The 15,907-nt window shown below is 37.8% G+C and overlaps 2 protein-coding genes across 3 annotated transcripts in view; one reads left to right on the top strand and one right to left on the bottom strand.

Annotated features, from left to right (window-relative positions):
• LOC129773128 (alpha-tocopherol transfer protein-like) overlaps nt 1–4,232 on the bottom strand; it is a 34,174-nt gene extending 29,942 nt beyond the window's left edge. Inside the window, exons 1-2 of one of the 2 annotated variants that reach the window (XM_055776694.1) lie at nt 3,954–4,232; nt 2,564–2,681 (exon numbers count right to left, since the gene is read on the bottom strand). In XM_055776694.1, coding sequence (XP_055632669.1) covers nt 2,564–2,620 — 57 coding nt within the window. In that variant the 5' untranslated portion in view covers nt 2,621–2,681; nt 3,954–4,232. The remainder of the gene's footprint in view (nt 1–2,563; nt 2,682–3,953) is intronic. The other variant, XM_055776695.1, reaches the window with a different exon arrangement.
• Nucleotides 1–15,907, top strand: part of LOC129773126 (fructose-bisphosphate aldolase-like) — a 609,238-nt gene that overhangs the window by 408,613 nt on the left and 184,718 nt on the right. The window lies entirely within an intron of this gene.

Raw genomic sequence — 15,907 nt, forward strand, 5'->3', positions numbered from 1 at the left:
GAAGGCCCTGTTGTGTATTAAAAAAAAAATAGGATAATATGACGCAAGGAATACTACGTCGAAAAGTCGTAGTTTATTTAGGATTGTTTGTGTCATTCAAGAAGAAGAGGAAGATAGACATATTAAAACAATAACATACTGATGAAAGAATACACTCAAAATAACATTATTAACGTTGTTAGGGTAAATGATGTTGGTTTGTCCGATTTAGAGTGTTTTCACGCAACTAGTAAGTACAAATCAATTTATCTTAATGAAAATCACATGTAATCATGACGAAAAGGCCCAAGTCTCTAATTGCTGAAAATACCATAAGGCGTTCAAATCGTTAAATTTTTTATGTTTTTTAAAGATTTTCTTCAAAGCGAAATTATTATCATGGTTTCTCCATCTATGATCATGATTTGTCCGGCTTTAGAAATCACTTTTTTCGAATGAATAAATTCGAATTTTCAGGTAGATTTTGCATTTCTTATTGCTTGAGTTTACTGCCATCATATTGATCCATTCATAATTTGGGCTTTCTTCGGAATATTGCCTTTTCATGGGCATTCGAAAGGTGAACATCACTCAACACAGATAAACTTTATTCTGCTTCGCGCGATGGACAAAAAAACAAAACAAACTGCAGCGCGCCAAGCGGCTGCCATAGAAACAATGTGGACAAACCAACATCAGTGAATCGGACAAACCATGATCAGAATTGAGGTCATCGAGATGCATTAATTACATTATTTAGATGTATAAATCTGATCCAAATGGTGTGCAATCATGATATTTACAATATTTTTAAGTATTATAATCCAGGGAAGGTCTGAATACGTACCAAATAATAATCTGGTGGTTGATTAAAAATTCAAATGCAAATGTTCAAAAGCTCAAATGAGGGTCGTTTTGACACCAATAGAAGGTGGACTTTATAATCCTTTTAAACATGTGAAATCGTAAAAATATCGGTAAATCATGAAAAAGACTATTTTCCTTATATGTTTGAGAGCATTGAAATACCTGATTTGACACAGGTGCGCTGTACTAGAGCATTCAAAAAAGTGGAAAAACCATGATCATATTTTCGACTGGACAAACCAACATCATTTACCTTATTTCTAGAGCTCCAATAAAGACTAGAACATATTAAAGAGACAAGTCAGATAACATTGTGGTTAGAAAGGAAGGCAAGCAAAAGGATCACAGTTCGACTTGAATAAAATGTGTTATTTCGTGGCATGCGAAAAAGTTTTCAATCATGGATAATTATTAATCGAGCAAGAATTGAATTTATAGAGTTTATATCCCTTACTTTAAAATTGACTTTTCTTGCAAACTCTACATTTTACGGGTTTTTAATGAAATAGATTTTCACCAATTTCACAACTGTTAATTAAGACATTATTGTCGTCCATTCCAGCGAGCTTAACATTTTAGCGGGTGCAGGTGAAACTTCACAAAGATGACTCGACAGTTTTCCAATTTGTTAGTGTCTCTAGTCGCAGTAAGTTCGATGTAAGCAGTGCCAGCCACGAAGGGAACTGAAAACGGTTCCTCGACTCTCAATAAATCGATAAACTATTCCAACTAATTTGCAACCACCTGAAACAAGTTGCACTCGTCAGTCAATTATCGAGGCAACACCTCTCTCATCCCCCTCTCCCTAACATAAACTGAATTTTTCAATAATCAATCTAACTAATTTCACAGCTCATTGATGCGGTTCATAGTTTTGCGACGGCGAAAGCACTAGCCCCGCCATATTGGGAAAGCGCAGCGAAACAATGAGCAATAAACCAGCAGTGCGCTTTCGGGAAATGGCACGAAATTAAAGTTGGACCATAACAACCATAACAACACACGATGCAGCGAACGCATCAAACATATGTTGGCTCCAACTAAGAAAACTCGGGTGAGAGGGCCCCATTCATCGGGGATTCAGGTTGCCACGTACATCTCGTATAGCTTCTCGGAACTCGGAACTGTGACGCAAAAGATGCCTGAGTGTTAGTGAGAAATCGATTCCCTGCCATCCTTTTCGCCATCCCCTGTTATCTCTTGTAACTGAGAATTGCTAATAGAAATGAAATTGTGATAATAATGATTCCGCATTACCACCTCCGCTTTCCGGGAAGATGTTCAAAGGATGCGCCCACGTTTGTATCACCTGAATGATCGAGTTTCCCACATACGATCATACGATGGACGGTTGATGGCAGTGGCTATGGCGATAATCGGCAGATGATGGATTAATATTTTATTGGGGTTAGATTGTGGCAACTAGTGTGGGGGCACTTGTTGTCCCACTTGCTTGATGTGGAAGCTGAGATTAGTTGTTAGGAAGCACATTAGTACTTGTTGTTTCTTACTTTTCCTTTTAGCGATATGTTATCGTATCGAGGCCTGTAAGGGTTAATAACAGTTGAAACAATCCGGCGAAAGCGAGTTGAACTAATTGGTTAGCGATGACTGGCTTGGCAAGATTAGTGCCGGGTTTAGTTTGGTGGAGGTTTGCGGGAAAGTAGTCAGCTCCATGCCTGGTTATGGTAGCTAAGAAGATAACAAACCGACATACCTTCCACTTGAGATTCGTGGTGGAGAAATGCTCCTCTTTGTGGATGGTTGGTGCCATCGCGTGGGGCGAAATACGTTCGACTGCTCGCAATACACGGACAAATCGAACGTGAACTGAACTGTGGTGGGAAAAAGTGAGATAATTGTCAGGATTGCATAGTGAAAGTTTTGAAGCGATAGTTTCCTTTGATTAAAGTTAAATTTTTCTCCACAACTTGCTTTCATCTCGATTACCCCAAATAAAAATAACATCTTGAAATAGTATTATTGTCTCACTCTCTCATAATAGACTAATTATCTTCTCATCCAACGGAGCTTTCTTGAAGAGTTCACATGTCATAAATGGAACGTACGCTAGAAGTAGTTATACATTCATTACAGTTGTATGATTATAATATATATGAACTATAGTAACATTATCTCATAGATTTGTATTCAGACTAGCGAACTATGTCGTTGAAATGTTTAATTTTGAAACTTTTTGAAAATGTGTGTTGTGAAACTTATCTGGTTCATTGATAGTTCTATATATATATATATATATATATATATATATATATATATATATATATATATATATATATATATATATTTAAATGTTGTAAAACAGGTAAAACAGGAAAAGGATACGGACAAACTACTTTGAAATCAGAATAAAATGAAGACTAAAATATCGAGTACAAAATTAGAAAGTATCTGAAGAGAATTATTGAAGGATGATCATTGACAATATACTTTTACAAACTACAATATTTATGATCGGTTTGAAGCAGATTAGCATCAAGTTTCACATTTCATTGTTTGCATTTAAAAATGAGCGCAACTAAATCAGGAACTGAGCAATTACGCCCCAAATAAGTTTTCAAATCTATGCTAGGAAAACTATCCTTTCTGGCTGCTCACGGCGACACTCTAAACACTTATAAATATCGTCCAGTTCTTTAGTTCCTTTTCATGATCCTATTTTTCACAACCGACGACACCCACTCTGTCGCCGTTCGCGCTGGAGACAGTAATATGGGTAAAACAGCAACGAACTCGAATCACGGAAAGGGAAAATCCCACACACGCTCGAATGTTGCAACGATTCGCTGATTTACAATTTTTTTTTTTTGAAAGGAAAAAAGTCGTGAGATTTGCAACTCATGCAGAGTGGAAACGCGCGCGCCGTTGAGAACCGGTTCCAGAGACTTATTTAATTTGCGGAAAGGAAAAACTAGTTTCCCCGCTAGAGTTCAGCGTTCACTGACGACGAAAAACAACTTATGCAACAAGCTTCTGCTGGTGAAAACTTAATCCGCTACCCACTGTGTTGTGTTTGGATGCACACATTTTTTTCCTGCTTGGTCTATTCGATTAAACACTAGAACACACTCCTTTGAAAACCGTACCTTGATTTGGTTTGGTGGTTTGGTAGGTAACAGAAAATATCACGATTGTTTCACTAGGAAGGCTGGGTCCCTTTGGAACTACTCCAAGACGCTGTTGTTGATCGCAGATATATCACAGTACTGATGCGTTCGGCTGGAATTTGGAGATGGTCCAAACTGGTTCGCTTGGCAGTAAATGTGGAAAAAATAAGTTGATGTTGTTGATCGTTTGAAACTGGGTATGCACTGGTAGGCCACTTAAACTGAACTGAACGATGCTGAGCATGGAACTGGTGGTAATATTTAAAGTACACACCACTATATACGCGATCGCAACGATCCGCGAGCAGGCCAGAGTGAGAGAGAATGCTGTGGTTGCACAGAAAGCAAGCAAAATGTAAGCATCTCAGGCGCCCCGAAAATACATTGACTGCGTTAGAGGCTTCGTGTAACAATCGCGGTTTTCCCTCCCCTCGATCCTCGTTGGAGGCTGATTTTCCACCGTATGGTTAGGCTACATAGGCTGACTCAATTTTCTCCTCGTAGCGCACCAAGACAACTACGCCGTGGCGAAGATCAAACCGGGTACAGATATAGTGAAGCCTATAAGGCGCCTGTCTCGGTAGAAATTACACTTGAAAACGTATTGGTCAGTCGCGTGTGATACAGACATTCTGCACGCGTTACAGGGCCCCAGCATTGCGATATACGTCGGTCGAGTATGCTAGCGGCAAAGTAGCATGACAGCATGCGAAACCCATAAGCTTCCACGTTAATACAAGTGTGCATGTTTACCATCATACCTCAGACGATGCGTTTCTGACCGATCAGCACACCACACCTGGTCACGCGTTGCGTCAATCCGAGATAGCGAAACACATGCAGAGGAGTTTGTGGGTTAAACAATCAGAGCGAAATGAGGAATATAGCAAATAACTAATCATGCAATCGGAGGAAATATGTTAACCGGCAACGATATTTATCTGTTATGGATCAAGAATCAGTAGTCTTCATAATTTTATATATGTATATGTTATTCCAGTGTTGAAGGTTCTTTCATGAATTTAGCTAATTTTTTATTCTTCCCTTTCAAGAATAGATATGCCATTTTGTGTAGAAGAACTGTGTAAATGAACGCGAGAAACAAATCAAGCGCATCAAGAGCGCTTGCTTAATATCATTGTCTCCTAAAGATATATATTGTATTAATAGAAAATAGTCAGATTTTCTACTGTAAAGCCATCACATTTTGTAATACATCCGGAAACGAAGCCATTTATTTTTTATTTTCATTCTTTGTAACTGGAAGATCCAGTGATCAGAGCTCTCCTAACAATAAACCCAGTGACGGTCCTTGAGGACCGATCATATTTTTTTAGGAATGAAAACCTATTTTTCTGAAAACAGATAGCACCTTTTATTTATTAATTTTCTTACAATTTATTTTTACAATGAATAAATTAAATTATAACAGTTGACGGGAAATGTTTCGTATAGAAGGAAATGCTTTTAAAATATTTGTGTGTTTTCCATCCATGTAGATTTTTGACAGAGAGGCCTATCCGAAAAGCGAGTAAGCACTGAGCAATAGCCTCGAACCAATACTGTTTTCGCATATAGAACATTGAACAAATTTTTACCATGCTTTATATCTCGCACGTTTTCTTACTAAGCGCACGTTCATTGGTCCAATCGCAGAACTGTTCATTGATGTATCATCTAATCTACCCTTTAAAATTACCTTCACTATAAAAGTCCTAGTACTAACAGATTATTTTCAGACACAATTCTCGTTCAAGATTTTTCAACCACTTGCAAATAACATGTTTCTCCGTTAAATGGAATAAATGTTCGATACAAAAAATATGATAGAATAGAGATAGCATTAAATCGGACAATTCCTTTCTCGAGTTTTGCTTTCATCAACACATTCGGTGATCCATTTTTATTTATATAGATAGAAGACGATATAGGAGTGCGTTTCATCACTATGAAATCCATTTCCACTTTCGAACGAAGATCAAGTTCGTTAGCGCAAAAATCAAATGAACTAACAACGCCGTCAACGTCAATATGTAATTGTAAAACACACGCGAACTCAATTTTTTGAATTTTCCCACTTTCCTACAGAGTTTTCCGAAAATTTTCAATTGTTATGTTTTGTTGAAATATGTATAGGATCCCCTCTCCATTCCAGAGGAGGGAGGGGTGTCATACCATCATAGAAACATTTCTCATACCCAAAAACCCTCACATCCCAAATTTGACTCCATTTGCTTGATTAGTTCTCGAGTAATGCAGAAGTTTGTGTTTCATTTGTACGGCAGCCCCCTTGAGAGAGGGAGAAGAGTATCTAACCACCATAGAATCATTTATTGCACCCTAAAACCTCCAAATGCCAAATTTGGTTTCATTTGCCTGATTAACTCTCGAGTAATGCAGAAATTTGTGTTTCATTTGTATTGCAGCCCCCCTAAGAGAGGACGAGGAGTATCTAACCACCATAGAATCATTTATTGCACCAGAAATTTGCCATACAAATAATTCTCCAGTTATGCAGAAATTTGCCATACAAATAATTCTCGAGTTATGCAGTTTATTAGTTAGTTATTTGTTTGTATAGCAGACCCCCCTTAGAGAGGGGGTGGAGTGTCTCACCACCGTAAAACATTTATTGCATCCTAAAACCTCTATATGCCTAATTTAGTTTCATGTGCTTTAGTAACTCTCGAGTAATGCCGAAATTTGCGTTTCTTTTGTATGGTAGCCCCCCTTAGAGATTGGGGAGGAGTATCTAACCACCGTAGAAACATTTATTGCATCCTAAAACCTCAACATATTATTTGGTTCCATTGGCTTGATTTATTCTCGAGTAATGCAGAAAATTGTGTTTCATTTGTATGGCAGCGTGAGCGTTTAATTTGAAAGACCCTGTACATTGATTCGGCGGTCAATTGACATCCATCAAAATTACGTAATATGGAACAGGGATCGGCATAGTCATATTCAACTGACGATAGTCAGCGGACTATGAAGAAATTCCCCTTCTTATTCAATTGGGTTTTTAATGCAGTTTCTCCGTCAATATGACTCAATAGTCAGTCGGTCGTTATCTCCCTCTACTACTCGACTATCGACTATTTCGTTCTTCCCCGTCAAATGGACTTCATTGCAGTTTGAAGTTACTCCCCTCAAAATAAATTGGGTTCTCTCTCATGTATCCCGTACGCATGTATCGATGTTTGAGTTCAACGTGGTTCGACATATACTACAGGTGAGCTAGATTGTTCTAAAAGTTCATACAGGTGGCCGAAATATTTTAATAAGTTCACCAGCACCATGGGAAAGTTCTTGCTATGATTCAAGAGATTTGTGCATACGTGTAGTATGCGAAAGAAGCGCACCGATGAGCATACTATGAGCATTCTTGAAATACAACGTTTATAATTTAGACGGAAAAGTTGGGCAATAGTAGTAGTCAACGATGGGTAATACTCTCAGTAACATGTTCTCAATAATCTTTTTCAAAAAAAAGTATTAATCCTCCAGAAAAAAAATAAAACTGTGGGTACTCAAGGCCCCAAAACGAAAGAGGAAACCATCTAGTGAATAATCGAATAGTTAGTGTGAGTCTCAACTCTACCCGAGAATTATTAAAAGATGGGAATGAAAAAGTCGCAATCCAAATACTTTTCCTACAGCTCAGTAACATTCCTCGTCTCACTATCTAACCATCAGCCATGTGTTTTTTTTTTTTATCCAAAATATATATTTTTATTAAGGCTCATATGGCGTCAACCTGACGGGGCCGGGAGTTCAATATTTCGACAATGTTTGCCTTATAACTATGTTAGTAATATGTAACCGATTACTCGCGGTTGGCTCGAGGTTAGTATTACAAGTGTTTTCGTAATTGTGATGTTGCTGTCTCCAATGCTCTGTACCTGTGCCCGACACGGGATACTTCCTTTTGGGATGCAGCTGACCATTAATCAGCAACGCCCCCTAGTCTGTACCCCATATCTAGCGTGGTGCGTCTTTCTCGACTCGAGGAATCCAGGATAGAATGGTCACTAGCCGGCGCAAACATCAGCTCGTGTAGAGTTGTCATGAGCGGTACAACCTTTGGCTCTTGTTGAATGATCAGTGGACTGCACAACCTTTGGCCCGTGTATCTGTAAAGAGTGTGTGTATGTATTGCCGCGACTAAGTAAAAGTTTATAGATCGGATATGAGGGATATGAAACAGGGACACAACGAAGGAAACATCATTAAACGTTGACATCGGCGTTTCTGAGGAACAGGTATAGATGAAGCAGAAGATCAGGATCACGGCTACCTAAGATATCCCGGACGGGGATATCCGATTGTCTGCCTTGTTGAGCCATGTTGAGAGATTGATTGATCAGTCGAATTTCATTTGCAACAATGTTCCGGCTTTCAATCGGATAAATCATCTATCGAAAGCTGTTGATAATGATGATTGAAATCTGTTGGATAAGTTCAGATTTGCTTCAATCGCACATGACGTAAACACATAAATGAGGCATTTTTATTTGTGTAATTATCGCACAAAGATTTTCATGTTCCAAAAATCATCTGGAAAAGGGCGAATAGCGTAATTTCGATGAATTTTAAGCCTTTCTATGATTTTATTTCGATACATCTTTTTTTGTGAGTAAAGAGCAAATTTCCATATGGTTATGGTAGTTTTGATTCGCAGAGTATTTCGAGATTCTGAGTATTCGTGTTTTGTACCATGAACTTCAATTCCTATTTCGTATACCACCCATTTCTTCTTGCGCTCTTCTTTCATGAATGAACTAATTATTGTTTAATCATATTTTGTGCTACGGTCTGCTTGATTTGTGTCATGCTTTTGCTTTTGCTTTCTCGCGTCCGTCTTTGCAGTGGATTTCTCCTTTACTACCGCTTTTTCTTGGATGCAAACATGGAGAGGAAAGCACGCTAATATCAGCCACCCAAATCGGTACGCAATTGGGGAGAGGGAGATCGTTATCATTCGCGCCTTCTCTCGTGTGTATTTTGGTTCCATGAGTTGAGGCTATCTGGTTAGTTCAAAACAGAGATATTGTTACTCGTGGTTCGCGCCTAATGCTATTATTAGATTGCTCATCGGAGCGGCATGATCACTGAAGATGTTACGTGCTTTGCGTATAGTATAGGAGCTATCAAACTTTACGTCATCTTGTAATTACGGGATTTTATGCGAACTTCATGCATAGTTATCTCCGAGGGAAGTGCAGGGCATGTTGAAATACTTCACTGAATGAAGCCGACTGCAACAGCAGCTCGATGGAATAATACATAGAGGTTACGTTTGGGACTTCATCAAATGGCTTGATATCATTGTCATTGTAATTTTTTGGTGTTCAATGCCATCCCATTCCCGTATCTAAAAATCTCATTGGATATTTATTTTATTGCTCGGATATATATTCTATTCTCAATTAGAACCTCATAAATTTCTTCGATACTTATTGAGATCCCCAGTTAACCCAATATAGTAATCATACAACATTTCAGGAGCGTGCACCTCTCAAGTCGTGTTGGATCGATGCGAACAGGTAGTAATCAGAAGGCGGTATGCCTGATAAAGCCGCAAGGTGATGAAGAGTTTTCATTCTAGCAACGTCAGTATTTCTTTGACGGGATTTCAAGTGTGGTCGAGTGCTGTCGTGAAGAAGAATAACTTTGCGCTTGTTACTCGTAATTCCTGTTCTTTTTTTATATCAACTCATTATTCAATCTGTTCAATTGACGTATGTAGACATCGATTGTAACAGTTTCGTTCGTTTTGAGCAGCTCGTAGTACAGCACCCCTTGCTGATCACATCAAATGTTACCAAATGTAACCTTATTCAATTTGAATGCAGAATGACCATCAAATTCTGTTCCTACCAATGGTTTTTTTTGCATTTAGGATTGCTGTCGTTGATCCACTTTTCACAATACAATACACATGCCAAATTTGGTTTCATTTGCTTGGTTAATTCTCGAGCAATGCAGACATTTGTGTTTCATTTGTATGGCAGCCCCCCTTAAGAGAGGGGTGAGGAGTGTCTAATCACCATAGAAACATTTAGTGCATCCTAAAACCTTAACGACCTTCTAGATAATTACCAGATGATAAAGGTTCTGGAATATAAAGTTAGCATATTTCTAATATTCTTTGTCTCTGTTTTCTTGGTAAACTAAGAATTAATGCCTTTTTTTAGATGGGGCATAAAAAGATGATATAGAAGGATATCTAGGAACTTCCTTTTCTTTTTCTTGTTTTCATTGTAAAAAAAAAATCCCCGAAACTGTAGCTGTTAAAAAATACCATAAGCTACCGATTAGTTTACAGTTTACTGCTTACACTTTTTTCACAAGTGAAATTCTTTCACAAGTGTTTGTATATGTACGAGCATTATATATAACGAATAACTATACGAAAGTCAAACATTTATATTTTGCTTTTGAATATATGAATCCAGCGACGAATATATCGACGAATAGTTCATATATGGATCCGTTCAATCCAGTTACAAAAGGGACTGAAATCAAATAAAAATAGTCCGGTAATGATCTTATGCATTATATTCAATAAATATTCCACGCCACTAACAATCATTTATACATTTCATTCAACAATATTCTAGAATATGATGAAGGCACTTGTCCAAAAAAGTTACTCCTATACTCGCGTCGGTGTGTCAGATCGAAAGTGTTAAAAAAGTGACACACGTCCCCTTTGTACCAACACATGCGATACGCTAAACGATGACGAACGACGAATAACGAAGCTAGAGAGAATCGCAAAGTCATAGTGTTGATATTTTCTGGGAAATGAACGAATTATTGATCTGACAGACAAATGCGCGAGTATAGGAGTGTTAAGAGAGGGGTGAGGAGTGTCTAACCACCATAGACACATTTAGTGCATCCTAAAACCTGCACATGCCAAATTTGGCTCCATTTGCTTGATTAATTCTCGAGTAATGCAGAAAGTTGTGTTTCATTTGTATGGCGGCCCCCCTTAGAGAGAAGGGAATGTTTTCGAACTGTCATGAGAACCTTCCCCGATCCCAAAAACCCCTACATTCTAATTTTCATGTCGATCGGTTCAGTAGTTTCGAGTCCATTAGAATCAGATTAAGATAATAAGGACGGACGGACAGACGGACAAACTGACAGACGGACGGACAGACGGACAGACGGACGGACAGACGGACAGACGGACGGACAGACGGACAGACGGACGGACAGACGGACAGACGGACAGACGGACAGACGGACAGACGGACAGACGGACAGATGGACAGACGGACGGACAGACGGACAGACGGACAGACGGACAGACGGACAGACGGACAGACGGACAGACGGATTTCTCTTGAATCTTATATTATCAATACACCCAGGTTTTTTTACGCGGGTGATACGTATCTCGTAAAAAAAAACTGCGTAAAAAAACGGGGTTAATTGGAAAATCCGCGTAGAAAAAAACCGCGTTAATTGGAAAATCCGCGTAAAAAACCATGTCACCTAACGATAGATATCAAATGGGACTATCCTTGCGTAAAACGGAAAAAGTTGAGTGTTGCTTGATTCCGTAAACCTGTTGTTTTTTTCCTGCAATTTCGTTGTTTACTGGTAGCTATAGTTCGGTTTTCCTCACGAATGAGGTCATCTGCTGTTGCTAGAAGATTTCCTTGTGATTTGTACACGCTACTGCCGATGCACGTGCAGTACCGTCCAGAGCAAAGTAGACAATGAATGTCTTTACGAATCGCTGCCCGTAAAAACCCCGTCCGGTTATCAGGGTTGCCATAATAAAATCTGTGTTTTTGGTCTCAAAAAATCTTTTTATCTGTGTTTTTTTCTCAGAAAATCTGTATGGAAATCTGTATCAACCCTTTGCGGGCGTTTGTCTGCTTTAGCCACCACAGCAAAGAAGTACACAAATAGGAAGTACACAAATATTATATATATAAAGGTATAAATTTCTTCAATTCGATGCCCAGAGAAATTAAACGTGCGGCAACAATGGCAGAGTTCAAGAAAATGTGTATTTCACACGTAAAATCTGTTTTGTAAACAGGTTTTATAATTTTTCCTAAATCATTCATTTATGTTTGCAATTGATAAAAATTAATAAAATTTATTTACAGGTTAAACTACCATGTTCGTACTGATGATGATGATTTTTTTTTTGTTTTGTTTATGTATATTGTAAAAAAAAAAAGTAATAAGCGTTGTCTACGAGAGTTTGAGCCTCGCGCGCGTTTGGTCGGCCTGGACTATGTTAATGGAACACTGGCAGAACACTGATATATAATGAAATTTTTATGTGGGTCTGAAGTGGAAACTGGAATGGGGATAGCTCATTCAGAATTGTCGTAAACTATCTTATCATAAGATGGTTATATCGAGTATTTGTGAATGTGGCAGATCTCTATCATGTTCTAAGTAGACACTTTTAGATATTGGGTTCGATTCCCAATCTGTCAAGGATCTTCCCGGGTTGGAAATTTTCTTGACATGCCTTAAAAAAACTTTGGGTCTGAAGTTGGGATTATCATTATGATAATGTCGATAAGGATAGGACCATTGTTTTTCTTTTAAAGTTTTTGCCTATTTATGATGTTCGATTAATAGAAATTCATGCCTGCAACAGAGTCAGTTCGCTGTTTTGTTTTATAATACTGATATCTTAATTTGGTTAAATATAAATATTATCTATTAGATAAATCGGCCAGTTCAAACCTTTGTAGGGGTATGAGGTGGGTCATCATCATCATCATTATTTATGCAACAATATATCAGTTCACTCTTTTTCTGAACGAATTTGTGAACTTGTTCACGAACCAAAACGGTGCTACTATGAGTAATAGATAACGGTACTCAGTATAAACAAAAGTTGTCATCTATGCTTGAGGGCGCTTAATGGAAAACTCCATGTATTGCGGCACTGTAGATGTGAAGCATTGCTCTGAATGTTCAAACAGAAAGATAAAAGGCGAAAGACTAATTATTTTTGCGATACATGCGAAAAATATCACACGAAGAAGAATTATGGCAAATATTTTTTCAAGCATAAACATTTCAAGCATATAAACAAACAAGCATAAACAACAAAAAATAAAGGAACCTTGTTCATCCTTCATAATCTCACAAAGCTAAACATCACTGCTTTATCAAGTAAAAAAAATGCGTCCAATGGTACCATGCGTCCAAAAAATCCAGTACCACACACGTCGAAATTTAATACGACGGCAAAGGGATTTATAAGTTCAACCTTGAAACATAATCTCAACTTTAATAGCATTGATTGGCATAGTTATTATGAATTTGACGATGTTGATAGTATCCACCTAAAAAGTCGTATTCACTGTGCTTTAGTAGGAAGAAGATAAACAGTGTTATGTATTTATTGTAAAGCTAGCGGATGACGCAGAATTTTGCATCTTTTCGCCTTAGATTGAAAATAAGAAAGCGGTACTACAATATAGATATGAATGCCAAAATGACTCTCATTCAGACTGTTTCGTATGATATATGAATAAAATTGGTGAGTTGGGAAAAATATTATTGAGATCAAGAGAAAAATCTGTAAATCTGTATAAAAACCAAAAAAATCTGTAATCTGTATCTACAGATTCTCGGTTTCAGAAAGTCTGAAAAATCTTGAGCTTGAGCTTGAGCTTGGGTAGACTGTACAATTCGTAGTTGCTCTCCGTGATTAATCTGAACCAACCAAATTGCACAAAGAACACATAGAATGACGCTTGGGACTAGCAAATCATTCTCGTTGTGCAATTTTCTGTGATCCAAGCTTTAAATGGTCAATAACGACGCCGGCCACGTCCTTACAGTCACCAGGGGAAGGGAAGGAATGTTAGTATGATATTCGCCACCCGAAGGCCAGAAGGGTCGACTCTATAGCGTGGTTCCCTAGCGTTTATCATGGAAGGGATAGTTGTTAGTGGGAATGGTTAAGAAAAATCAGGATTCACTGCGGTCAGTGATGTGGTTATGTAAACGCGAACTATTCACCATTCGACGAAACGAAATACCGATAATCTTATATGCAGAAACTTGCCAGGTATCCTGAGAAGTATCCTGAGAAGGAAAGCCTATAAAATTTATTGGATTGGATATTCTATTGTTTATAGCATGTACTTTTTACAATAATAAAATCGCGTCAACAGGGAGTTATCTTTGGGAAACCTGAGATGGTAACCTAGAGAACTCCTGTTAAACCAATAAGACATGGGAAATATATGTCGTTATTCTTCGCCTATACTCTTAACGAACTCCGGGCGCAACGGCCGGAAATAATTGAAGAATTAAGCAATAAAATCATTGAAGATTTAGAGAAATAATTAAAGAAATAAAGAAATAATGGATTAGCGATTCGAAGAATTTAAAATAAAAGAAATAAAAAATTAAAGAATTTAAATTTTTAGACCAAGAAAATTGGAAACTCTGAGATACTCTACGGTTATAAATTTGTAAAAATCCAAAACAAACCACTAATAGCAAGTTTTGAATCAAGAGTTGTAAATCGCATGTACATTACAAAAAAGGACGATAACAAACACCCGTAAAAGCACGTACAGGAACATACTGAATCAATCGAAACCGGAAGACGGAATTTTCATACGTATCAAATTTATTTAATTTAATGGCCTTCGGAAATATATTCAGGAACATCCTCCCCTATACCAATTTATGAGCGCAAGAAAGAGAGAAAACAGCCTCTCGCATATGACAGCAAGTTAACCTGCTGTATGTAGCTCCCTTGCTAGTGATAGTAACACCACACACATATTTTATTACAATGTCATAAAAAACACAAACACGCATATTGAATGAATTTGAATCTGGAAGCCTGTTAAAATGTTTCACACTGGGGATTGAAAGTGGTTTCCAATCGATTCAAGCACTTCACAACTTCACTTTCGGAACGTTCTGAAGGTATATGCCCTTTTTATGATCCTTGCTATTCTTCCTAAAAATCTTCCATTTCACTTCGCACACAACGATCATTACACGGCAATTCTCACGAGAGTAAATCGGTAGACTCTTGGAAGAGGGTTATAAAAAGAACACGAGCACTATTCCTTGGTTCGATGATCTGTGTATGGAGATTCCCGCACATACATACAAATACGCATATGGATATATGGAATTGAAGATAATTTTTTTCTTGCTTCGCGCTTCTACTGTTTCAATGATTAATGGAAAATCGAATCTCAAAAAATGAATGCTATTGGGCGAAAAAGCGAAAAAAACACCCGCGAAATCAACCGATGTTGTACAATTTCCTCACACGTTGAACAAAACCGAAACGCGTTCAACCATGTTGCGCGACGAAAAAAAATATACGAGGTTGTGTTCAAGACACGACCGCATTATTGACGTAGAACTACGCTGTGGTTAGATTCAAGTTGCTTGTTTATAACTGCGGATATTATTTTATAATGCTACGAAAATTTTGAAATAATCATTCTACCAGTTTGGTAGCCCTGAAATGTTTTTTTTTATTGTCGAATCATTTGACGAAATTGTTTGATGATTCATTCTTGTGCTCGCAGAACAATACATGCCCGAGATAAGCGCAGTTGTCATCCTTAGTGGAGAAAGTTTTGCTACTGGCATGCGAAACCAAATTACATACAAAATTCCAGAACGACATTTACTTTCTTAGTGACTGAATAAACAAAATAAACTCTATCTGTTAATCTCAACAACCTCGAAAAAAGTAGCACTGCTTCGTTATGATCAAGATTAGCGCAAATGTAATCCTAGTTTTGTGACTGGCACGCGAGCTCAAATAAATTAATAAATTAATATAATTTATTGAATAGCTTGGTATTCCCCGAATAATTTTTTGGTGCACTACCTTAACGCCTGCTTCACCATAGCGTCAGTTCAATGCATCTATTACAAAAAACAAACAATGT

The sequence above is a fragment of the Toxorhynchites rutilus genome, chromosome 3 (assembly GCF_029784135.1).
Source record: "Toxorhynchites rutilus septentrionalis strain SRP chromosome 3, ASM2978413v1, whole genome shotgun sequence".
In the NCBI taxonomy this organism is placed as follows: Eukaryota; Metazoa; Arthropoda; class Insecta; order Diptera; family Culicidae; genus Toxorhynchites; species Toxorhynchites rutilus.